Source organism: Gracilinanus agilis, chromosome 5, assembly GCF_016433145.1.
Source record: "Gracilinanus agilis isolate LMUSP501 chromosome 5, AgileGrace, whole genome shotgun sequence".
Classification (NCBI taxonomy): Eukaryota; Metazoa; Chordata; class Mammalia; order Didelphimorphia; family Didelphidae; genus Gracilinanus; species Gracilinanus agilis.
This window is the reverse complement of record NC_058134.1, coordinates 136,976,434-137,003,589: the sequence shown is the minus strand read 5'-3', so window position 1 is coordinate 137,003,589 and position 27,156 is coordinate 136,976,434. Positions and strand designations below refer to the sequence as shown.

General features: G+C 35.3%; 1 protein-coding gene across 2 annotated transcripts in view; it reads right to left on the bottom strand.

Annotated features, from left to right (window-relative positions):
* CTTNBP2 (cortactin binding protein 2) overlaps positions 1 to 27,156 on the bottom strand; it is a 191,013-nt gene that overhangs the window by 10,824 nt on the left and 153,033 nt on the right. For both annotated transcript variants that reach the window (XM_044677510.1, XM_044677511.1), the window contains exons 17-22: positions 25,147 to 25,325; positions 23,619 to 23,824; positions 22,996 to 23,181; positions 18,889 to 18,952; positions 16,828 to 16,960; positions 14,457 to 14,558 (exon numbers count right to left, since the gene is read on the bottom strand). In XM_044677510.1, coding sequence (XP_044533445.1) covers positions 14,457 to 14,558; positions 16,828 to 16,960; positions 18,889 to 18,952; positions 22,996 to 23,181; positions 23,619 to 23,824; positions 25,147 to 25,325 — 870 coding nt within the window. The remainder of the gene's footprint in view (positions 1 to 14,456; positions 14,559 to 16,827; positions 16,961 to 18,888; positions 18,953 to 22,995; positions 23,182 to 23,618; positions 23,825 to 25,146; positions 25,326 to 27,156) is intronic.

Genomic DNA, 27,156 nt, shown 5'->3' with positions numbered 1-27,156 from the left:
CCCCTTCAGCTCTAAATCTATGATAATATGATCTGATGTTTGCTTTTTAGTCATTGCCAAGAAACTACACAATGTCATAGAATAGGAAGTAAAAGGTTAAAGGAAGACATCACCTCTTTATCAGAGAGAATGAAATGTTCCTTGAAAAAACATAAAAGCTTCAAGGTAAATACAAAGAATGAAAAGGATCTTAAGAAGAAGAGAATCCTAATCTGTCAGAAGGTTGGGCAGTAGAAGATGATGATATACAGTGGATGAGGAGGGAAGAAGGTCCACTGAACAGCTGGATCCAGGTGTACCACATCCAGACAATGGCATGTCCATATTTCTCATATTGGTCTCAATAGCAATTCTTATACAACATTCAGTAATACAGCAAGCAACAGTATGCAAACATTCAATGAATCAACAGGTAAGAAAGTCTGCAAAAATCACCTCCAAAGGAACTGAGCACAACACACACTGGAAAACTAACAAACAAACCCAGATAAATATTTACAGCCTAAAACAGTGACAAAATGGCTGTTTTCTCCAGTGGATCTAGGTATCCAATAACAAAACCTTCTTCTATGATAAAATTAGCCCTTACTGACTGATTTTAGGTCTCATTGGATAGATTGGAAAGAATCAGATTAGGGCTCATTTTGGTCCAATCAGATTAACCAGTATAGAATTTGTCTGTGTGGAGATTCATTCCAGAAAATCCCTATAAGGACAAATGCCCAATAAACCCCAACATATTGTGAGTTCTTTGGTATCTCTTTCCCAGAAACAAGTAATGTAGGGTATAGAGTATCTCCAAGTTTTAGCGATAGGTAAAATGCTAGTGTTTTCATATTGTTGAAGTAAATGACCTATTGTAAAAGGTAATAGAAGGGTAAATGGAATTAGTTTGTTAACTTTTGGCTGTTAGTAGGGGAAATAAAATAGGGATTCAGTAGATAAATACATCCCATCCTCTAAGGAATATTTCTAGAAATTTGAGTTTTTAATATTTTTAAAAATGTTGACAGTGCATCAGGAAAACCAAACAATGGATTGAGAGTTAGGAGAACTGGGTTCAAATCTCAGCTCTCATACACCTTCATTAAGTGATAACCTGTAGAGGCTTCAATTTATTCTTTTTGTATCACTAAGGTGTTAGATTATCTGACCTTTAGGTTCCCTTTTCACGTTTAACCTGCCTAGATTTCATTAAAGCACATGGCATAATCTCTCATGCTTTCTTTATGGACAAAATGGAGGCATATGAGTGAAGAAAGGTGAAATTTTGTGGTAAATTTACTGAAAGTAGAATCGTCATACACTTGGACCAATTTGCCTATTTCCTTCTTCTTTGTTGTTTTTTAAAGGTCAATTTTCTTTAGGTACCTTTGGGACTGTGCTATATAATCCAAGTGTGGTTGCACTACGATTCATGGAGAAAAGTTTGTTAAAAATGATTTTTATAAATATCTTCCATTTTCTTCTGTTTGTAGTCCTCTTTCTATTTTCCTCCTTGATTGCCCTTGGGATGGCTTGGCTTAGCTGGATAGCTTGCCAAGCTTTCTTTAAATCTGTTTTACCCTTCATTGCATCTGTCTGCTTCATGAGATAGTACTGCTCACAATCGCCCATCATTTTTCCTAATAACATAGATGAGTTTTTGTATTTTTATTGGTATGGCCTTTGGCAGTCATCTCTTTCTTTTGGGCAAGTTGGATACTGATTAAGGCACTGTCTGGGCTTTTTTGGCATCCTTGTTGGATTAGTTAATTTACATTAGTTTAACTTTTGGATGAAATTATTAGCATTACTGTTGTCTTTTTATCAGTTACTACATAGCCAAGAAAAATTGCAGAGGTATAGTATTGCTTTCACTGAAGAATTAAAGATGAGTAAAAACACACACACACACACACACACACACACACACACACACACGGGCTCATGGTGGCCGTTAATAGGCTGCAACACATAAATGATTACTCCTTAGAACAGAAGTGGGGGCAACTGGGTGGCTTACTGGATTGAGAGCCAGGATATCCTGGGTTCAAATCTGGCATCAGACACTTCCCAGCTGTGTGACCCTGGGTAAGTCACTTAACCCCCATTGTCTAGACCTTACCACTCTTCTGCCTTGGAACCAATACCAAATATTGATCCTAAGATGGAAGGTAAGGGTTAAAAAAAAAACAGAAGTAAAAGTCATCTTCATACAACTGTATGACATGAAGAGAAAATAGGCTAGTCATATCATAAGAGCAAAGGATGGCAAAGTGTGTAATTAGAGTGCTGAAATTAAAATTGATTCTGATTGTATTACTGTAAATATCCTATAAATTTTGATGGGTTTCAATGGCCAGGAGAAAGCTACCAACAGGTAGTTATAAACATGAAGGCAGGAATTATACATAGGTATCCTTTCCACATTATTGTTTTGATATATCATGGGTTGGCATAAGCTAAAGATGACATGAGAAGACCAACAGAAGACACAGAAAAAGTTTAGAAATTCAGAAATGCATGAAAAAATATAGCATTATATTATATCAACATATTTTACCTTTTAATAGCATAAATATACAAAATTTCTTTTTTAAAGTTAAAAATAAGTAAAAAGCTAGTTTGCAAAAAGAACACAAAAATTAGTTTGAAAAAAAAAACACAAAACCCAGCAGATGACACACAAAGGCTAGAAATACAGAGATGTTTAAAAATTTAAAAATTCAAATGCATGAAATGTATGTGCTGTTATGTATAATATTACCTTACAGTAGGTATTTTACTGTTGAATAACATAAATGAGCAGCTACTAATTTTTTTCTTTAAAACTGAATTTGTATTAAAAGTTGTTGCACAGGCTAGTGGTGAGTACCAGTAGGTAATTACAAAAGTTATTTTTTAAAAATGTTTTATTATACATGCAGTACATTCAGTATTATTCTCCTTAAATTGGTTTCATTTAATTTTTTTCATATTTATTTCATACTTTAAAATTTCTATTTCCTATGGTATTTTTATTTATCATTGGCCTACATATAGCCTATCATCAAATATTTAATTCAAAATTTACAGATACTATAAATACCACATAATAGAAAAAGTAAAAATCAGATGACTTCTCTAATAAAAAAGAAGGGCCTCAAAATTTTATATGTATTTTTCAGATCTTGGGGGAATCTTGTGCCTCCAAGCCCTTGTGATGTGGAAGGAATAACTAGAATCTAAAATGCAAGATACTCATTTCATTGAAGTTATTTTTTTGAAGAATGGTATTCCTTACTTGGTTCCACTATAACTCATTGCATCTATAAAAAGCATAGACCATACACCTTTTGCTAAATTTTTTTTAAAATTCAGGTCCTTCTAAACGTATCTCACATAACTGTATAAAACCAGACTATTTGAATGACAAAAGGGGATTGATTTGTTGGAGTTTTTTGATCCAGCCATACTACTGCTGGGTTTATACTCCAAAGAGATCACAAGGAAAAAGACTTGTAAAAAATAATTTTAGCCGCACTCTTTGTGGTGGCAAAAAACTAGAAAATGAAGGTGTGCCCTTCAATTGGGGAATGGCTGAACCAATTGTGGTATATGCTGGTGATGGAATACTATTGTGCTCAAAGGAATAATAAACTGGAGGAATTCCATGTGAACTGGAAAGACCTCCAGGAATTGATGCAGAACAAAAGGAGCAGAGCCAGAAGAACAATGTACACAGAGACTGATATACTGTGGTAAAATCGAATGTAATGGACTTCTGTACTAGCAGCAATGCAATGACCCAGGACAATTCTGAGGGACTTATGGAAAAGAACGCTACCCACATTCAAAGGAAGAACTACAGGAGTGGAAACAGAAGAAAAACAATTGCTTGAACACATGGGTTGTTGTGGACATGATTTGGGAAGCAGATTGTAAACAACCACCCCAATGCAACTATCAACAATATGTAAATAGGTCTTGATCAATGACACATGTAAAAACCAATGGAAATGCGAATTGGCTACGGATAGGGGGTGGTGGAAGGAAGAGTAAGAGCATAAATCATGTAACCATGGAAAATTTTTCTAAAAATAAAAAAAAAAACAAAATAAAATATTTTTCTATGCTTATAAGATTCATGCTCTTTCCTTTCCCTCTTCCTCCCCCTTCCTGGATCTGACATGCAATTCAAGGAGTTGTACATATGTCATTGCTCAAAACCTATTTCTATATTATTCATATTTGCAATAGTGTTCTTCTAAAGCCCAAACCCCAGTCCTATATCCATCAAAACGCATAATCAATAGGATAGCTTTAGGATAAAGAATCCTGCCATTATCTTTATATGTCCTCAGGAAATTAGTATGGGTGATGACAAGGAAACATATCAAAAGAAGGAAAATAAGTCTGTGGTCTGTACATATTTTTCCTCAGGGCAGAAACTGTATGAGATAAAGTACACAAAAATCTCCCTTCAAGTGATCTATGATTTCTTCAATGTTATGCATTCTCTCCGCTAGGGTATATTCAACAACTCATCAGTGCCATCCTTTCCTGGATAATTTGTGCCCATGTTCTCCAGCACATTCTCCACAGAAAGTCTGCCTACCTTTTAGGCTCTGGGCTTTTTATATTTCATAGGTTCACTGAAGCTTTCAGGCTGCCCACTGGTCATCCCTTTTTTGTCAAGTGTCTGGCCCCATTGCTAGTCTATGTATGTATATTCCTGAGTCAGATTCATATGGTCTGCAGAGAGATGGCGGGTGAAAGGCTGTTGCCCTCTATGCCTGGAATCCACTCTCCTTTCACTTATGCTTTATAGAATCCTTTATTCTATTGTCACTCAATGCTTACCTCCTACATGGAGCCTTTCTTGATCCCCCTAAGCTTCTATTTTCCTATACCTTGCAAAAATCATATTGACTCATACCTATGAGTCAATATAATTTATATATATATAGTATATAGTTTAATACATAAATATTTTCCTCCACAGAAAATAAGCTCTCGGAAGGCACAGATTATCTCATTTTCATTATGACTCCTGTATCTCCTCGGCTATCACAAGAGTAAATGACTTTGATCAGTCACAAAGCTAATAGGAGGGATTTGTACCCAGGACTTCCTAACGCTGAGGCAGACTTTCTGTCCGGAGCACTATATCTCTCCTCTTTCTTAATACTCTTCTTAAAAGTTGCACAATTGTTGCCAATCATTTATATGTATGAAACCAAAAACATCCCAAACCTGTAGATGGTGGAGTCTAAGAAGTAAAGAGCAAATAAGTTCAGCAGCAGCCTGTGCTAGGAAATTTAGAGAGGAGATAAAAGTTTTTACTTGGAAGAAACAGCAAATGGTCAGACTGGCTAGAACATAGCATGTGAAGGAGTGTGATAAGCCTAGAAACATAAGCTAATGCCAACTAATCTGTGGGCACTGTCAAAGTGGGTAGGATGTCAGGTCAAGGCATGAGAGATTCAGGGACGCTAGTAGGTGGGCATTTTTGTAATAGTGACCATGATGTACAGATTGTTTTGACAATCAAAAAATTCAGGAAGAGGCTGGAAAATTCAAAGGACACAGTGATGAATAAACTAAAAATTATAATGAAGAGATAGGCATACAAAGAATGAGAGATTAGAATGGTGGAAACATTGTGATTAAAGGGAAATTTTAGAATTTTATTACCTTGGATGCAAGACATTTCTGAGTGAGGGCATCCATGCAGATGCTGATCTTATAAAAAAAAAATGGTAGAAGATGAAGTTGAGAAAAGAAGTGTTAGAGGACAGGCTTAAAAGATGCTGGAGAGCAAAATCAGAAAGTGGAATATTTTATTTAGTCAATGGCATTCCTTGTGCCTCACAAAAATCCTCCCCAAAACTTTTGATTTGAATTTTAAGGTTCTCTTTCAGTCCTAAAAACCACCACTTATAAGCAAGGAGGACAAGAGCACTAAATTCTTCTTTTTGAAGTCTATTGGTGGTTGCAGAATCATTTTCTGGTCAAGAACATAAAGAAAGAAAATAATTTTGAAAGAAATCAGGTCTTTTACCCCTACATAGGAAGGACAAAAGAAAAAAAATTCATTCAAGAAGATGTTAGTTTAACCAGAGTCACTCCCACTTCCTGGAAAAAAGGAAAAAGAAGGTATTTTTACCTAGTATTCTTACACCAAAAAAAAAAAAAAAATGACAAAAGAGTGTCTCTGCCACCTGCTGGTTGGTGATATTATATGCTTCCAAGCCTGGACTAAGGTTTAGGAGAAAACCTTTGTTGTAATCCTCTCTGAATATGGGGCGTGTGTATGGAGAACTACAATGGCTATTTGTTCATTGATTATTGTCTTAGTTTTCATTCTTTAAATTTCCTTCTTAAAATAGCCTTGATGGGAAAGTGACACTGATGGCCAGTAAGTGAAAGGGGAGGCATTATAAATTTCCTTTTTACATTGTTCTGAACTGCTCTGGGGTTAGCCCATTTCCAACAATCTATTGTGGCAATTCTTTATTGTGGCAATTCCATGATAAAGCTCAAAAGGAATTTGTGGCACACACAATGTCTACATAAAATTGTCAAATGAAATCATATGGTCAGCCACAATCAACACTGGGGAGGGGGATGTTGAAGTAAGTGTAGAAATCATAAGTCCTCCAAGAGTTGTCTCAAACTACTCTTTAATCTTCAAAGCTAGGGCATTGCTACCAATTTGCTTATATTTAGTCATAAATCATGGAACTGAAAAGAACTTTAGAAATTCTCAGCTCTAACTGCTTTAATCAACAGAGGAAATGGAGAATCAAAGCAACTACTCTGTCAAGTTGGGGGTACAGTCGATATTAGAATTTAGGTCCACTGCCCCAGGTTGACATCTCACACGAGGTGTCATTTCCATTCTACAAAAGCAGCAAAGGCCCTTGTTAGATAGACTTTCACCATATAAACACCATGGCTTTAAATCTATTCCAAATGCCAGCTAGAAACTTTGGATCCTTCATATTCCCTGAAATCATCTTGTCCTAATCACTTCATTTTTATTTTGCCCTTGGCCAAAATTTTACCTACCCAAAAATAAAAACAATGTATGATAGAACATCCTGGAATGACACATTCCTGTTTCCCAAATAGCATTTAAAAGAAGGAAGAAGAAATCTGAATAAAAATAAAACCACAGGGGGGGGGGAGAAACAACTTCACACCCTCATGCTAAAAATAACTTGCTAAAATCATTTCACTTGTATCTTATCGGGACTTAAACCTAATGAGGAGTGAGACAGCACAGTGTTTTGGAGTCATGATGATGCTATGGGGACAGATAAGAATGAATAAATGATTATTCTCCCAAAGACCAGTTCATATCCTGGTCTGTTACTCCTCCATATTGTTTTTTTTGTGCCCCCAACGGTGTGTAAAAGAGTAGAACAGGATGTAAACTGAAACTGAAAAAATTCAGAGTACAATCCAAATATACTGAATGACTCAAGACTATGCCTCCACAAGAAATTTTGTGTAATATTCATTCATGGTCTATATAAGAAATCACATTCAACCTTTCAATAACTAAATCAAAGAGCTTCTCAGCCCCCTCAGTCATGTAAACTACCTAAAGTTAATTGTAGTTAAATATTTTTCTTGTTTTTCATTCAAGCCTCTATTACTAGTGTATGTTAACATATTAACATGATTTTATATGTGGTGATTTCACTGTAAAACTGTGGGCGAGTGTGAGAGGATGGTGAAAAATGAGTTGGAAAACATGGTTAAGACATAATAAACAAGAGATATTAAAGGCTTTTAGAGGGCACAGAAGTCTTGTACATAATGAATACTTCTAGAAGAGGTTCTTGTACGGTTGGGCATGGCCAATACCAAATAAAACATGAAGCTGATTATATCAAATAGTGAGGGAAAAGCTTATAACGTAGCAATTATTCCTGAATCAGCTTATTCACACCGCCAATGTGTTAGAGAACATCAGAATTAATACCAAATTTGAGGAAGACCAAAAATGACCAAAAATTGAGATAAGGAATTAGAAAAAAAGGGAAAGATATGAGAATGAAATCAAAACTAGGTATTTCATGAATGTAAAAGAAAATCATTGTATTGTTCCTCTTTACTGTCTTTGTTGTCATTATCTCAAATTTCTCCTAAGAAGCAGGATGCTACATTCCAAAAAAGGAATAGCTGAGAACATAAAAATGATGTATCTTTCTCTCACTCAATCCATAAGCCCATTTGACTTTTTAAACTCCACTAAATGTGTCCCTAAAACATCAAAAACAAATTATCCAAAACCAAATACAACAAACATAAACCAGAGCTAAAGTTCTCTCTCCTTTTGAATTCAGAGCCACTTTTCAAATGGATAAATTGTTCTACTGATTTTGTTCACAACACTTTGCATTATCAGTACGTGTATAAGTCTTCCCAGGTTAAGTTGTTATAAATAGTTTTAAGCACATAGATGCTTTTCCTTTTCCCCTGATCTTTCTTTGGGTCCAGGTCTTATAATGGTATTGCTGGATAAAAGGGTATGCCCAATTTAGTAAAAAGGTTTGAGGGAGGATGGTCCGAGTTCCAAATTATTATCCCAAATGCCTGGAACAAGCTATAACTCCCTTATTGTGGTATTAGTGTGTTTCCCCTACATCTCCTCCAATGTAATTTTCCTTTTTCAGTCATCTCTGCCATTTTAAGTGGAGAGTTGAGGAATGTCAGAGTAGTTTTTTTTGTTTGTTTGTTTGTTTGTTTTTAAACCCTTGTACTTCGGTGTATTGTCTCATAGGTGGAAGATTGGTAAGGGTGGGCAATGGGGGTCAAGTGACTTGCCCAGGGTCACACAGCTGGGAAGTGTCTGAGGCCGGGTTTGAACCTAGGACCTCCTGTCTCTAGGCCTGACTCTCACTCCACTGAGCTACCCAGCTGCCCCGTGTCAGAGTAGTTTTAACTTGAATTTCTATAATTATTAGTGATTTTGGACCATTAAAAATATACTTGTTGATAATTTTGATTTTTCTTCCTTTGAGAACTACTTGAATGTATCCTTTATTTAGTGAAGAATGGCTCTTTCTAATACATTTGAATCAGCTCCTTTTATATGTCTTAGGAAATCTTTAGTAGAGGGGGATAAAGCTTCCTGCAAAGACTTTTTTCCTAGTTAATTATTACCCTTCTAACTTTAGTTGCATTGCTTTTGTTTGTGCTAATTTTTTTAATATTAAAATTATTCATTTTATTTTCAGTGTTCTCTATTAGCTTGATCACTATCTAGTGCACTGGACTTGGCTTTAGGAAGACGAAGTCTAAATCTATCATCAGACAATAGCAGTGATTGATGGTGACCAACTACAGATGAACTAATCTTGCTCCTTTCCAGCTGAGTGCAATTAGGACCTATTTCTAAGTATGTACCTTGTCAAGCCCAGGTCTTCCCCATGCCACATTCTGACCAAGTACTTAAGTTTGGCTACCCTATCCCTGAGAGTAAAGATAAAAATCAGACCAGGGAATGCTACTTCCCATTTGCTGCTAAAATCTAGTTCCTTTTCTGTCTTTCATAAATGTGGCAATTTTCTGTAGTTCTGGCTGCTGATTGGGTAAGTGCATATTGCTGCAATGGTTCTATAGGCTTGTGAGACATTAATCACTTTACTGGGCCCTGATTCTAGGACCTATTATAGGCTTGTTCTTGCCTACTCAGAATATTAATATACTATTTAATTTTGATTTTTTCCCTTTTCTTCTATTTGGTTCTTTTTCTCATAATTCAGCCATGTATCCCTGGGTGATCCCAGTGTTTGTCAATACCCCCCTCAGGGGGGATTGCATAATCATCATATAATTCTAGTTTTTATAGAAGTTTTTCTTGTTTGAGAGTAATTTTAGGATAAGAAACTTGCTACCTCCTTGATTCAAGAAAGTGAACTGTTTGGAGAAGGCACGCACCATGGAGATGCCTGTAGAAACCTCACATTGCACCAAAAGATTGAGAACAAACTTTGGGATGTAGTTAAATTGAGCTGTGGGGGGTTGAAACATATTTATTCTGAATGGACACTCTTATTCCAAAGGGGATTACCCCCTAATTGACTTTTTTGTCAATGTGCCTAGCAATCATTGGTTTTGTTCTCTTTCTCTTTTATTTCCCTTTTGTCCCCAAATTATTGTAATTTCCCCTTAGAAAGTACAGTGTTGTATGCACCTCTAGTTAGATATCTTTAGAGATGTAAGCTGGTTATGTGTATTGATTCTAAGGGGGGAAACTAGGCATGTAAATCTGGGAGATTTCTACATGCTCATTTTCCATGGGAATCACAGGGGGGATTGTGTAATTTCTGTACCCTTGAACTACAATTCCAGCACCCCACTTTCCTGCTTACGTTGCATGCTGACATAGGGAGGATATAAGTTTGGTGTAGCCCTGCCTCTTGCTCTCTGCTTCCTGTGATCAGAGTGGCTGCCAGCAGTTCTTTTAAAGAGGCAAGGAGAGCTTAGTTACATGGTCTTATTTTGTTAGATAATTACCTTTTTATTCCTTTACTTCTAATGATTATTAATTGGATATTAATTTAAATCCTACACTACACTTAATAGTTTTATTTCTCACAAATACTTACCATAGACCCAAATGTACATTTCGTCATGTCAGTGGACAATATATTCACCTGAAATCAGGAAAATCTGAAGGTTCAAATCCAGTCTCAGATATTGGCACTGTGACCTTAGATATGTAACTAACCTGGACCTGCCTCAGTTTCCTTAACTGAAAATGGGGGTAAAAGCATTTACCTCCTAGGGTGGTTGTGAGTATCAAATGAGATATTTGTAAAGTACTTAAGACAGTGTCCAACACCCAAGTAGGTACTTTAATAAATGCTTGTTTCCTTTCCTCCCCTTCTCAAAGCTCATGTTTGTTTGTGAATTTTTCCCCTTTTGAAACTTGTGCATCTTGTTTCCTTTCTGATTCTTCTAAATTTGTTTATTTTGTGACTTTTTACAGTATTATTTAGGATTATTCTTGGTATATGGTATGAGATGCCAGTCTAAACTTAATTTCTGCCAGATTGCAGTTTTCCCAGATGTTTTTGTTGAATCATAAATTCTTTTTTTTAAAACCCTTACCTTCTGTCAGTATTGGCTCCAAGGCAGAAGAGTGGAAAGGGTAGGCAATGGGGGTCAGTCAAGTGACTTGCCCAGGGTCACACAGCTGGGAAGTGCCTGAGGCCAGATTTAAACCTAGGACCTCCCGTCTGTAGGCCTGGTTCTCAATCTACTGGGCTACCCAGCTGCCCCCTTGAATCATAAGTTCTTATCCCAGTAGTAGGAGTCTTCCGATTTAGTGAATACTATGCTATTATATTTATTTGTTTTTTAATGTTTATTCACCACCATCTGAATTCTAATGGGCTTTTAAAAACAAATTTTGACTACTTGAAAGAATTTTTGTAGACTACTTTGTTATGGGATGTTTCTCAATTCAACAATCTCACTAAAAAAATACTTATAAAAAGGCAGCAGGTGGCTCAGTAGACAGAGAATCATACCTGAATATGGGAGGTCCTGGGTTCAAACCTGGTCTCAGATACTTCCTAGCTGTGTGAACCCTGGGAAAGTCACTTCACCCTTTTGCCTAGCCCTTACCACTCTTCTGTCTTGGACCAATATACAGTATTGATTCTAAGACAGAAGGTAAGGGTTTAAAAAAAAAAAAAAAGGAAAATCTGGTCTAAATCTTACTGCAAATATTTTCCTAATTATGTGATTCTCAACTTCAGTTTCCTTATCTATTAAAAACCCAGATAATAATAGCATTTACCTCAGAGGATTCTTGTGAAAATCAAATGAGAATGATGCATATGAAATGTCTTTGCAAACCTTTAAAGTCTATAAACTTCAGATGCTATTTTTGTTATGACTATCCTGTATATATGTAGTTAATTACTTTAAGAAATATACACCTTTCTATGTCTTTATATTAAGACTCCTCTCATTAGACCTACCTCATGTTCACATCTTTTCAGATCCTGGTTCTATTGGCTAATGTCAAAGCTTTCCATTGTAGCTCCAAAGTCATCCCCAAATTTAGTAAGCATGTCAACTATGAATTCATATCTTTCAACTACCTACAGATTCCATTCTGTCTTGGTCAAATTTGTTCTTTTCTTTCCAAACTGAAGACCACTCTCTGAGAGAAGGTGGAATTAAAATAATTTGATCAAATTTGATTTCCCTCTGCCATCTGTTAAAATTAACATTACAATTAAGTTTCATAATTTTTGGTTTGTTATTCTTTCTAAGAGAAGGTGTATGGAAAAGAGTGTAGAGAACTTGCCTGGAGCTGAAAGAGCTGGGATCAAATTCTGCCTCTAATATATACTGGTTCTACAACCCTTAGGCAGGTCCCTTAAACTTTTTCTGTTCTAAGCAATTCTTTAATACTAAACATTTTAATAAATATGTTGATCTCATTGGTTGAGGGAGTTGTTTCTTTTGGAAATTGCCTACACCAATGAAAAGACAAGTTTAATGTCTATTCCCCATTCTTTGTGAATACAATTTTAATTTAAGACCAATGTTACAGATCCATAGGCATCTCTAAAACTACCATGACAATCTTTTCATGAGATACTAGGATATAGGAATATCATCAAGTCCAAGGAAAGGATAGTTAGAAACTAGACCTGTGATTTCACTGGTACAGGGAACTTCCAAGAGAGGCTAATCCCTCTACCCATATAGTCTGACAATATATTTATAGTTTTAGAAAATTGTCCAGAATACTTAGAGGTTAAGTTACTTGTCCACAGTTACTCAGTCTATATGTGTCAAAGACAGGAGATAAAACCAGCCCCAAGGGCAGATCTTTATCTACTATGTCATACTCCCACTGCTGTGTCAAAGGAAAACATGTCAAATGCCCTACTGCTTTCCATGTGAAGTGTGATGCAAGCCATTTCCCAAAGAATAATCATGGTTCAATGATGCTCCTTACAAGTCAGTCTCTGCTGATGTAGCATTGCCACAACCTACAGCCTAAAGCCTACAAAAAGATTTTTTTTGGTCTGATTATCTGCTTACTGTGTGTCAGGTAGAGTGCTACGTGATAAAGACATAAAGTGAGGGAAAAATGGTTCCTTCTCTCACTGAGCTCACTTTCTAAAGGGGGACATAACATGTAGAGAATAAAATATATCTCCCTAATAAATGGAATGTAACTTCAGAAAAGAAGGCACTAGAAGGTAAGTGGACCAAGGAAAGAAAAATTCATGTAAAAGGTAGGACTTGAGCCAACTTTTGAGAAAGTCAGGGATACTAGGAGGCAGAGGTGAGGAAGGAGAGAATTTCATGCATGGGGGATGGACTAGCATAGCTAGTTCCAAGAATTTGGGATGGGGGAGTAAATTGTAAAAAGACTGGAAAGGGCGGAATGAGTCAGATGTGAAGAGATTTTATTATTTGTTATTATTATTATTATTTTTTACTTTTAAAAGTTTTATTTGGAAGCTTTCAATAACTCCCTAAAAAGAAAAAATATATATTAAAATCTATATGTAATCTGTTTAAGATTAGTCAACACATTTTTAATTGGTCTAGATAGTTAAAGTTCATTAAAACAAAGGAGGCTTTAAAGTACCTAATATAGTATACAAAGAAAGATTGATTATAAAATAACCATTGAGTTATGATATTTACAATAGGAGTTTCATATAAAAATAAAACAAAGCACTTTGATTCAATATTAAAAACCTGCTACACTCATATTTTTTAACATTTATTAAGTGTCTGCAATATGCAAAGCATTGTGATAACCACTGGCATTATCTCACTGAATTTATAGTCTAGTAGTAATGAAGAAAAATTTATTTATTGTACTTACCCATAAGGTATATGAGAATTCCATTCAAATTATAAATTAATCCATGACTAAATATAATGTAATGTACATCTCGTTTATATTCAATACTGGATGTAACAGGAAGCCAGCCAAGGGGAGAGGGAGAGGGGACATGCATGTGTATGTGCTGGGAGGAGCGAGGGATGAAATGGTCAGATTTGCACTTTAGAGAATTCACTTTGGCAGCTGAGTGGAGAATGGGTTGGAGTGGGGAGAGACTAGGAGATTTTTTGCAATAGCCCATGTGAAAGACAACGAGTGCCTTACTGGGCATGCGGTGGGGGAACTGTATGAGAGAAGAGAATGGGATGTATATGAGAAATATTGTGAATATAGGAAGGACAAGGTTTGGAAAGTGGATGCAAACCCGAGTGCCTGGGAAAATGGTGGTGTTTTCAACAGTAATCGAGAAGATGGGAAGAGGGTTTAGAGGAAAAAGATAATGAGATTTGTTTTAGACGTTGAATTTGAGATGTCTATATATCACCCATTTCAAAATCATGATCCAAAACTAAAGTTAACATTTAAAACCATTCTTCAAGGTTTTTATTGGCCTGGGGGAGGTAGGTAGGGACAAAGAGCGCCTTACCTTTTGTGACACTGGCATACTTGGAGTAGTAATGGCTGCTGAAAATCCAGGGCTATTTTGTGAGCAACCAAATATCCTCAAGTCATCCCTGGAATCTGCAATCTGGAAAAAAAAATATTGCATACCTTGAGGTAAATACAGTGTATATGCCTCACTATAAAATAGCTGAGTTAAAAGAAGGTTTATCATCCTGATGCAGCAAGGTGGTGGGATGGATACTGAGCACGGGATCCTGGGGACAAGAAAACTGGAGTTTGAATCTAGCTCCGTAATCTTGGGCAAGTAGTTTATTTGTTTCAGTTTTCTTAACTGAAAAATGGGGATAATAATAACAGCCACCTTATAGGTTAATTATCAAATGAAAATATTTGTAAAGTCTTAGTACGATGGCTAGCACCATAGTAGGTGCATATAAATGCTAGTCATGATTATTGCTCACTATTACTAATTCTTTAATGTTCTTGGCGTTCCTCTGTACAGATAAAATATATACAGATCCATGACTATATTAAGCCTTACTGTGAATTGAGGAAATGAATTGAATTAGGGATTATTCAAAAGGCATTCTCCATGGATGATTCTGACAAATTTTTGTTTTGTCATTTCAGTCTCTTCCTTATCCCATTTTTAAGTTTTCTTGATAAAGAGACTGGAGTGGGTTTGCCTCTTCCTTCTCCATTTCATTTTATAGCTAAAAAAAAAACTGAGGCAAATAGGTTTAAGTGACTGGCCCAGAATCTCACAGTTATAAATACTTGAGGCTAGATTTGAACTCACAAAAATAAGTCTTCCTGATTCTAAGCCCAGTGTTATATTTACTGTGGCACATAGCTACCCTTGATTTAAATGGAAGAAAATAGAAGGAATTTGGAAAGTACCTCAGAAGCCATTTAGTCCAACTCATTCATTTGACAGTTGAGGACACTGGAGCTCTACTTACCATGTACTGTGGGCAAAGTACTTAAAATACCAGAGCTGGGAATGAACCTGAGTACTTGGAATTCATTGCTCTCTCCAATGTAGTAAATTGCAAAGCTTCATGAAAAATTTTTCTCCTTTTTAAGATTCTTTCCTTTGGATAAGCTCATTCAACATTTCTAGAAAGGACAACTGCTTTGCACTACAGATTAAAATAGCTATCTTTGTGTAGCCTACCAAAGTCATTTTATTTTAGCTACCTACCTACATTGCCTCCCTGGAATAAAGCCCTTTTCTTAAAAGATTGGCAGATGAAAAAATCTTAGCCCTTAGAATCAATGGATGAATGTGGTTACTGTGTGAAGGGAACCCCGCTCCAGGATCACACATCTGGATCTGACCTGTGAGCCTGTGCTCCAGCGTGGGTCATGGGACAGTGACCTAGGCACTTGACCCAGGGTGAAAGAGAAGGAATAAAAGAGGGAGTTCCAGGAAGTGGTGCAAAAGGAAGATGGAGGAGAGAGCCATGTGGAGAAGCACTCACATGGCTCGTTAGAAATAGGCTTTTTCTCTCTGCCTTCTTGTATTCAAGTTAATATTAATAAACTCTATGGAAATTAAAGACTGGAGTTCAATATAGTTTTAACATTACTCATATCCTTTCATGAGATTCCAGGATAAAGGATGATAATTTTTGGACATCAAATTTCAGTTGATAGATCTTGATTTCATGATATTAATGGTGCCAAATTTGACTTTAAAATTTTTTTTTTATCCTTTTCAGGATAAATATAATCTTTTCTAGTTTTTACCATTAGTAATATTTGAATTTATTGTCACTAACTTTCAATGTTAATGAATTTTAATCTATGATTATGTTCTACTAAGTTTTTGCCTAACAAACAACCAATTAAAAATGAAAAAGATTTTCCATAGAAAATTTATAAATCCACATCACCAAAAAACTTTCTAAATATATTATTACTCTACCATTGGTGTCAAACCAATTCTCTCAATTTCATTTTTAATGCTATCAAACATATTAATATCAAGGATCTGTGGTTTTGGTAGTGTGGGCATATTCTCCACCAAAGGAGATCCTAATCCTTCCATTCCTTTTAGAAGACAGTCTTTTAAAGTTATTTTGATTACCAAAAAATCCATCAACTTATAGCCAAACCTCTGGTGATTCAGATTATCTTGCAATGTGTTTACTAACACTTAATGGCATATGCTTAAGCTTATGATTCTTATGTTTATAATAATTCTTATGTTTACAAAATGATGCCCCAGAAGAAAATGTCTTATCATTGGTGTGGGAATAATATTTAATGAAGGATATTTTACCCCATGTTTCTATGTGCTCCTGTGATTCAAAAGATGTCACATTATGTGAGCCATCAACCCTTTAGGTGCATTAATGCTTTCCAAGTCAAATAGATTCACCACTTACCTTGCTGATATCAGATTCAGATTTGCTGGAACACATACTCTGAAGTTCTTTCACAAGGTCTACCTCATCGTCTGAACCAAGAGACAATCTTTGCTCCAAATTCAATCCTTGTGGTTGGTCATTCTCTAAAGAGCTATTTGAAATAAAAGAAAAAAACAAACCACAAACATTTAAAGTGAGAAAAGCTTTGCTAACCAATATAGGTTGTGAAATACGGTACCAATTTTCAATATCTGGTAGGAGACTTTTATATATCATTTAAAATAATCTTAAAAATTCCATCCATCACTTATCAACCTATTCCTAAAGTTTTCAGACATCATCTAAGAAAATACAACAAGAAGTCATAACAAAATCAAGTGGGCTGGTGGTCTAAAGCCCTATCACTTGTCCTTGCTATTATTATCAACTAAATTCCAAACTGATTTGGACACAGAGTTCAGTCTGAAGTCAATGTGAAAGAAGGTTTTTAATGGAATGCCTCAAAGATCTATGATTGGCCCAATGTTAACCTTTTCATCAGTGGCTTCTATAGAATTAAAAGAGAATTTAGGATGTCAACAGAATGTAGAGAACTTAGGGAGGAACGTTAAAATTACTTTAAAATAGCTGAAGATTGATGCGATATTAGACTCATTCTACTTGGCAGAACTAGTAGTACTGTGTTTGAATTGTAGAGAAGTAGATTTTGAATAGATAAAAGGAACATCTCCTGAAAAATTACAACTACTCCAACCTAGGGCTGCCCATGAAGTTAGTGAGTCGCCCCTCAACAGAAGTCTTTCAAGGAGCCCTGCATGATCACTTGTTGGAAATGTATAGGAGATTGTATCAAATACTTCCCAATTTTGAGATTATATCATTTACGTTCCTTCTTTCATGACTAATTCCACTCAACATTTTTCTCTGACATTTGAATTTTTTTCCCCATAGACATTTCTGTAACAACAAATTCTTCTCTTCTGAATTATTCTTTATGGCCTCCATGAAATCAATACATTAGATACATCTGCTTTCTAAAGTTGATCATAACCTGAAACTTACATTTACTAGGGGACAGGGAACCAAAATTACCATTATTAGGGCACAAGGTGGTACAATAATTTGCTTATAAAAGGTCCATTTATTTAGGTTGTGATATTAGGTCGTGTGTGTTAATTTACAGATTCCCCAATACAGAGGCTCTATCTCATAGGCTTTGAGAACCAGAGACCCTATAAAAACAGCTTTATGTTGAAAAAGACCCTTTTCCTAAACAGTGAACTTTTTGTGTGGCATGAGACAAACAAAAGAACCACATACCTTCAGGAAAGTAATAGCAAAAAAATCCCATCTACCCTACAAACCACTTAAGCAAATATGATATAACTTTATATAAAATTTAAAATGCATTAAGTATCTTCCCCAAATTTGATATAAAGAAATGAAGTGAATGCTAGTTCATATACCTCCAGGAAACTAATAGGAAGAAAACTCATCGTCCCAAATCTACTGTAATTCTTAAGCAATGGTTATGCAAATTTTATATCATCATTTAAAAATGCTTTAAGGAACTTTTCCCAAATTAGATATAAAAATGAAGCCAATCCCAGTTTTATGCCTCCAGGAAATCAATCATCCAAAAACTTCCACTCTTAAGCAATAGCGATATAATTTTTATATTATCCTTTAAAATACATACAAATTGTTCCCAAATTTGAAGTAGAAAACAAAGCTAACACGAAGTCTATTCATTCAGCTAACCTAACAGTGAGAAAACCAAACACTCAAAACCCACTTCAATTCTTAAGTAAAAAATAAAGCCAATGCCATTTGTGACCTAGATGGAATGAACTAAAGGAAATAATATTCAACTATATTAATTATAAGGAATTTTTAAATGTTTCCCATTGTACTTGTACTAAAGAAGAAATTAGTTTATGAAAAAGTCATAGCATAATTTATTAACAAGAAAGAACACAGCTTCTCGAGGCATGCCTTCTTTTTGTTTTTCCATCTTGCCAACCAATGAACTTTATGACAAATCAACCAGATTAAGGTCTACAATTTAACAGGACTTACTTTTGTTTCATTAGAGAAGCAATCTGGTTGCGATTTGGCTGCAATGTGTTCTTACTTTTTGTACCTGAGAGGGGAAAAAAAATCCATTTACCAGTCTTCAGTAGAACCTCACCATTTGTCTCCACCACAAAAAACACACCATAGTGAGTTTGGTCCTTAAGAAACAGCTCACAGAACCTGTCGTGCCTCCTGCTCATTTTCATACAGATACCCTCTTCTTTTTGAGTGTTTATTCTTGTAAACCACCACATGTGGGTGTTGCATGTGATGTGCCCACCAAAATTTATCACTTATTTTGGATTATAATAAAAACCATCAGGATAACTAAAGCCCATAAAAATTGCTAGAGAAATGACTTTTTGTTCCAGATCATATCATTTTTGCCAGTCAAGTGCCCATTTCCTAAATAGCAACATTTTTTTACCATAACACCATAAATGTGCATTTAATAAAAAGTTTTATGAAGTCAACCTTCACCCTCCTGGTGACTGATCTAATTGTGGATGAAATCTGTTATTTTTGAAGTTGGTTCTCTAAGACTGCTGTGAAATCTCTTCTTTTGGAATAGATCACTTGATCTCTTTGGGGTTTTCATCTTAAAATGAGCCACTTAATATAACTTGTTTCTAGAAAAAAAATTTTGGTCTTAACCAAAAGATTTTTTTTTTTATGTCTACCTGTGAGGCTTTTTTTTGCCTTTGCACAGGCTATCCCTCCATGCCTAGAATGCACCCCTTTCTTAGAATCTCTAGCTAATTTCAAGTATCATAGGATCAATCTCAGATTTAGAGCTAGAAGGACACTTAAAGCCCTATTGGCCAATCACCTCATTTCAAAGATGAGGAACTTAAGTGAATTGTCCATCACAATTAGATTGGCTTAGAAATTAGATTAGATCAGTAGTATTATGAAGAATGGCCTAGATAAGGAATAGATTGGCAGAAAATACTTCCTTTAAAAGTCCCTGGGTGTCCCAAACTGACTAGGATTTAAAAGGACAGGAAAAAAAGAGCCAATAGGAAAGTTGACACCCAAGATTCATTTAAATGGCCACATGTTTCCCCTTCAAGCTGCTAATGCTTTTCCTGACCCCTTCTGTAACGTAAAAAAGTCTTTTTCTATAAATGTACTTGTTATACACACACATATTTCCCCTCGGAATAGAATGTAATCTCCTTGAAGACAGGAATTGTTATTTTTTATTTAGATTTTTTTTTCCTTTCTAGTATTTAGTATGGTGCTTACCATATTGTAGGCACATAATACTTGCTGGCTAATTGCATTTCCTAGGCTGGTCGAGAAGTGTAGGAATATTAAAGATGGCAGACAGCTATGACTGATTGACATGATTAAAATATTATTAAATGTAAAAGAAAAGAAGTTGATAATTGGGGCAGTATTCAGACAAAACTGAGAAAATACTGAGATTTTCTGAAAACTTAGGAATTCTGCATGCAACCCTTTTAAGTTCAATAAAACAATAAAAAAGGGGCAGGATGAGTTTTTTTCTCCTATAAGTGGTATTTGTCTTCTTTCACAATATGACAAAATTGGAAACATGTATTGCATAATAGCACAAGTATAACCTATATCATATTATCTATCATTTCAGGGAGGAGGGAAAGGAGAATAGATGGATTACAAAACGTCAGAAAACCATTATTAAAAATTTTATGTATGTGTAATTGGGGAAAAACGTCAGGAGAGACATGTGGAGTGAGAAGATGTGGCCTTGAATTTAAACTTTGCTACATGAACCTTTCCTAATCCTTTTGACCACTAAACATCCTATATTGTCTTTTTTTGTAATTTTGTAATTATTTTGTTTATATTTTGTGTATTTTATATTTCTCCCAATAAATGTAAGCTTCTGAGGTCAGGGAAAGTTTCATTTACATCTTCGAATCCTCAACCCCTAAGACCAGTTCCTTGAACATAGTAGGTACTTAATAATGTTTGTTGATATTTGAATAAGTTGTTTTACCTCTCTAGACCTCAGTCTCCTTTTATGTAAAATGAGAGAGAAGGAATAGCACTCATCTCAAAAAACAAAGTCAAACATTAAGAACCTCTGTGTCAAGTACTATATAAAGTCAAGGTCAAGATATGGTCTCTTCCCTCAAGGAACTTAGGAGGGGATAAAAAGCTTTAATAGAAATAGTTAATAATATTTTATTATTATGTTTGTGTACATATTATAATATATACTAACATAATAATATATTATTACAAGCAAGAACATTAGAGTTAGGAAACAAAGTAAATAAGTCATAATAGGAAGAAATGTTAAAATAGTTCTGCCATCTCTTACAGTTCTACCATTCTTGGGTTCTATGGCTCTAAGCCTATCTTCAAAGAGATTCTATGGCAAAAGCCTCCCTGGAACATGCAAATCTGTCATTTTAGGTCTCAAATCTAATAACCTATCCGCTTTCCTAAAGTTGGTAGGAAAGAGTTCTTAAGTGATACAACAATATATACTCATCAGCTATTATTATACAATTATTATTTAAGTTTTATGATCATTAATTTGTATAGGTAAAGTATCAATTTCAGGGTGAGCAACTGGAAAGAACCACTTTATAGCAACAGAAATGTCTAGGCTAATAATGCATTAAAGGAATTTTAATATTAAAAAAAGTTTTTAAATTTTTTTAAATTTTAACATTTTAAAAGCTCCACACTTTAGCAGTTTTTTAGCATGATCTATATGTTTATTAAAATAAAATAATTATCTAGAATTTACACACTGGATACTCTAATTTAAAAAACTTTATATTTGTCAACTAGTGTATTATTTTGAATCTCTCAATTTACACATCCATTTAATGCAATTTTTCTTTTAATTCATGTTTCTTTTTTACTTCCCAATTTTATTCTATTACTTTTTAGCAGACACTTACCATAAGGAAAATAAGTAAAATTCAGCTATTTCTGTAGCCTGATATCCATCATATATGACCTTGGTAGCTTCATATGTTATAGATTGGATAGCATGTAGAATGTGCTTAATTACTACTGTACATGCTTTTTCTCAGAGGAGAAGGAAATGTTATTGAGGGAAATTGAGAAAGAATAAAAATTGTAATCCTGTTTCTGACACATACTAGCTATGTGACTCTGGGCAAATAATTTTTTCTCATTGATCTAGACCATTGATGGGCAAACTACAGCCCTTGGGCCAGATTCAGCCTCCCAAAATTATTCCTAATTTGATGAATACAGTGAGTAAGATACAATACAATGAAACTTCAAAAGAGTTGCCTTAGAAACAGAAGGACAGACAAGCATTTCCTTTCCTTTGGCCCCTTCTTTTAAAAGACTACAAACTGGAGCACAGATGCTGGCCTGAACTGGTAAAACAAGCTTCCTCACAAGGCACTTACCTATACCAAGAAATCACAGGTCTATTGTTTAGCCTTCTTCCTAATTTTAAAGGCAAAGAAATGGAGGCAGGGGCAGTTAGGCAGCACAATGGACAGAGTGCCAAGCCTGGAGTCAGGAGGACCTGGGTTCAAATCTGGTCTCAAACACTTCCTAGCTAGATGACCCTGGGCAAGTCACTTACCACCAACTGCCTAGCCCATACTGCCTTAGAACCTATACTTAGTACTAGTTCTAAGACAGAAGGTAAGATTATTATTTTTTTAAGAAAGAGAAGAAGAAATAGAAGCCTAGAGAACTCAAGCGATCAACTTCAGATCACCGAGTAAAGCTGAGACTAGAACCCAGGTCTCCTGCATATAAGGCTTGTGTTCTTTCTACATTTCATTTTTCCATTGTATAATTTTGATACTATATACATATACTAAGAAAATGTAAGACTTTTAAGAATCGAGTAGATACTTAACAAAAACCTAGATAAATTTAGGTTTTAAGTACCAGAATGAATATGATCTTTTCCAAAACTAAGATCACCAATTACCTTTTTTGGGGGAAATGCTATAGATTATTTATGATAAGAATTGAAGAAAACAAAAGTGGTAGAAAATTGTGTGATTCCTGTCTGAGTCAGTACATGACTATAAAAACAAAATAATATTTTTATTTAGAGAAGAGAAGCTCTTTGCAACATATCGAGTCACATTCCCTTAGGAAGCTCCTTACCTTCTGGGCTTATCTCTTGTCTGCTCCAGGACTGTGAAGTGGAATGGCCAGATTTTTTTCGGGGACTAGTGTTCACCTTTCTCCAGGAATTGCTATCCCCTTTCTTCTTGCCACAATTGTTGTAACTTGAAACCATGGAGAGGGGGAAGCTTCCTCCTTTGAAATCAGCTATATACTGATCAAGCTCTGAAACAACACATTTTGCAGTGTGAAGGATTTTTCACAAAATCTGTACGCCACTCTGGGACATTTCCTGAAGAACTTGGTTCCCCAAATCATAGGTATAGATGTTACCCAAACAATAAGAAGCTCCTAAGAGTATGTGGGAGGGAAACGATTTAGAAAGACATAAATGAATTAAGAAGACAAGAATGCCTAAAGACAGAGAGTGGGAAGCAGTTTATTCCTTTCTCATAGGGGACAGTTTGTAAAATTTCACTTGCATGTCTAGAAGCTAAAATAAATTTCTGTCACTAGTCAAAATGCCATTTCTTGATAATAAGTTGGCAGACCATGAACAATGAGATGGAAGAATAAAAGTAGGGCTGGGATGGTTTTTGGCGACTGGGAATCATAGAGACTAGTCATTCGTTTAGTAGAAACAAATACATGACCACTGGTACCTGCTCTGGGGAGAGGACAGCCATGCAGAACTGCCTTATTTAGCAAAATACTGAGAGCAGCCTTCACCACGGCTTGCTGTCCTTGGCTGGGATGCTTCCTAGCAGTTGTCTGTCCCAAGCCAACCTGCCTTTTCACAGATGCTCTCGACAATATTGCTTCCTGAACTCTGGGAGCAATGACGGCATTCCACAATTTGGACATCCACCTAGGAAAGTGGAGAAAAGTCACTGTTTGGTTAAACAGCAAATGCTGTTTTTTACTCACATGAATATAATAGTTCCAAGCCAGAGCAGTAAAAGGTTTCTGCTTAAAGAAATAGAAGAATTGAGGAGATTCTGCTATCTTTTCTAGAGTGTTGTTTACAATTTGGAGTAATTGGGAAAATTTGACACTTCAAATTGCATGAATGTTTTTTTAAATCGGTGTACGGCCACAAAAACAATGGTATAATGAAGTATATTTTTCCATAATTTCAAATGAGTTGTTGATGCCAAAGATTAATTGTGTTTGTTTAAATGCCAATGTTCTCCAGAATGTTAAAACAAAATGCTGTGTCTATATTTTTACTTGTAGGTGAATGTGACAGATTTCATGATAAATTTTTTTCTATAGCTCATCAATGAAAAGGAAGAATTGCTCTCATTCATGAGGCAGCTATAGGTGGTACAATGGTTAGAGCTCTGGGCCTGGAGACAGGAAGACCCAAGTTCACATCCCACCTCAGACACTTAATAGCTGTGTGACCCTGGGCAAGTCATTTAATATCTGTTTGCCTCACTTTCCTCAAATGTAAAATGAGGATAATAATAATAGCACCTCCCTCCCAGTGTATCAAATAAGATCAGGATTTGTAATATTATACCTACCAGCTAACAGATGCTATATGAATGTTAGCTATAATTGTGGTTCTTGTCATTTATCAATATTCCACACATAAGTAGGCTGAAAAGTATTTTTATATCATATAGGCTTCATCATTAAAATAATGAATGTCTAAATGTCCTCTAAGGTCTCTTCTACCTCTGTCTTCAGCTCTTTGGAGTATATATATTTGTTTGTTACATGAAAATCTCCTTCCTCTTCCCCATACTAGAGAAGGCATCATTTAAACAAAAAGATGTGTGAATGTATAAGACTATGTCTTGCCTGTTCTGTTTAACAGTTATTTCTCTGGAGGTTTGACATATATGAATTCTCCCAACAATATTTCTGTTGCTATATATAATGCTTTCATGGTTCTACTTGTATAAAAAAGAAATAGGATTCTTATCGACACATTTCTTCTAAATGTCTTGATAAGAAAAAAAATTCCTCCTTAAAATGATTTAAAAGAATATATGGTCTGGAATTCAAAAGTTTTAAATTCAGCAAGTAAAAAGTGAGTATACTTGTGATTCCATAAAAATACATCTCCATGTAGCTTTCAAATTGCCTACAATTCCTGTCCCCCCTCAAATATCACAATTTCTAAAATTTCCATATGAATGAATATCTTTGAATTTGAAAGCAAAGAAATAAGTCACTTACTTCACTGTTACCTGGGCATGTCCTGGAACTACCGGACAAGAGAGGAAATATTTTGGTCCAATCAGTGCTTCAGGTGTGCCTAACCGGGACAAGCAGGAGTTCAACTGGTGCCAGACAGCAAGAATCCAGTCTATGATCTTGCACACAGGGTCACAGGGTGAAGGTACTTTACCTCTGAACTAGAAAGGGAGAAAAACAACACAGGCTTTATTTAGTTTAGTCTTCTTGGCTTTGGAAGAGTTCTTTTTATCTATGCATCCTGGCATTTGTAAAATGATCAGTTGGAAAAAATGAAAGCCATTAAAATAGGGATGATACCTTTTGATATAGTGATACCTTTATTAGGCCAATACCCAAATGAGATAAAAGAAATGGGAAAAAAAAAGACCCATATTTGTAATAAAATAGTCATAGCAATTTTTTTTGGTAGTAGCAAAGAAATGGAAACCAAGCATGTCCCTATGAATTGGGGGATATCATAGGAAATTATAGCATATGAATATAATGGAATACTATTGTGCTGTTTAAAAAATGGCCAAAAAGTTCAGGGAAACATGGGAAAACTTGCATGAATCAATATAGAGTGAAGTGAGCAGAACCAGAAAAACAATTTATACCATAATAAGACTGAAAGACAAACTGCTTTAAAGATTTTCGAGCTCCAATCTATGCAATGACCCACCACAGTTGCAGGGAACTGAATCTGCTGCATGCTACAGATTTTGTAACACAGAAATTCCGGATTAAGGATAGAGAATGAGACAAGTATTTTTGAACACATCCAAAGTGGGAATTTCATTTGGTTGACTAAACATATTCATTACAAGGTTTGTATGTGTTTAAATGGAGGGAGAGCAGGGCTGGAGAGAGGGAGGAAAAAGAAAATTTGTTAATTGTAAAATATAAAACAAAATAAAATAAAAATGTGGCTGAGTTTCAACTTATCTAGCACCAGACTGAAAATGGGGAAGGATGGGAGAAGGCAGGTAATTATTAACATTTATTAAATCTCCACTGTGTCTAGAATTTGGTGCTAAGTATAGAGGGAGGTATATATTTTAAAATGATACAGCCTCTGAATTCATGGAATTTAAAGAATATAGAAAGAATAGATATGAAAAAACTATAAAACAATAATGCAAAATATTACCTGACAAGAACATCTAGAGAACAAAGTTCTAGGGGAGGTCTTGAAAGGCCCAGTGTGTTGGAGGATGCCTTCCCTTTCAAATTGAAATGAAATTAAATGACTATCCTTTTGATAATATTGGTTGGGGAAACAGGATGGGTATAGCACCGCAGACTCTCAAGCTCCTCCTCAAACCCAAACTCTGGCTTTCTAAGACCCTAGACAAAATAAGTGAGCATGACAATATAACTTTTCTATCTCTTCTATGATTAGGAAAGCATATCCTTGGCATGGCTGAGGAGATGGGAATCGAGTGTGACTTCAATCTGATGTTTTAATTTTAAAAAATTTTCTTGATTACAAAATCAATAAACATGTACATTATCTTACACACACACACAAAAAGAAGAAAACCCAGAAAAATGAGATTGTATATGATATTGTGAAACACTACTTTTGTCTTTTCCCCTTCTGAGCTTCATTCTGACTGATTCTTTTGTGTTTTTAAAAAATGTTTCATTGATGTTATTTTCTTCCTTCTTTTTTGTAACATTATCATGATCTTTCCCCCAATTCCCCTTATAAGTCTCCCTCTTACTCCATCGAAAAAAGAAACTCTCCATTGTAACAAATAAGTATACTAAGCAAAACAAATCTATACATTGATTGGTCATGTCTGAAAATACGTGGCTCATTCTGCACCTCTAGTCCACCACACCTTAATCACGAGGTGTGGGAAGCATGATTCATCAAGGGCTTTCTGGATCCATGAGTGGAGTTCTTAAACCTATCACTGTTGTCTTCCTTACAATGTTGTAGTCACTGCATAAATAGGCTGATTTTACTCTGAATAATACTCCTAGGTTACTAAGAATTATTTC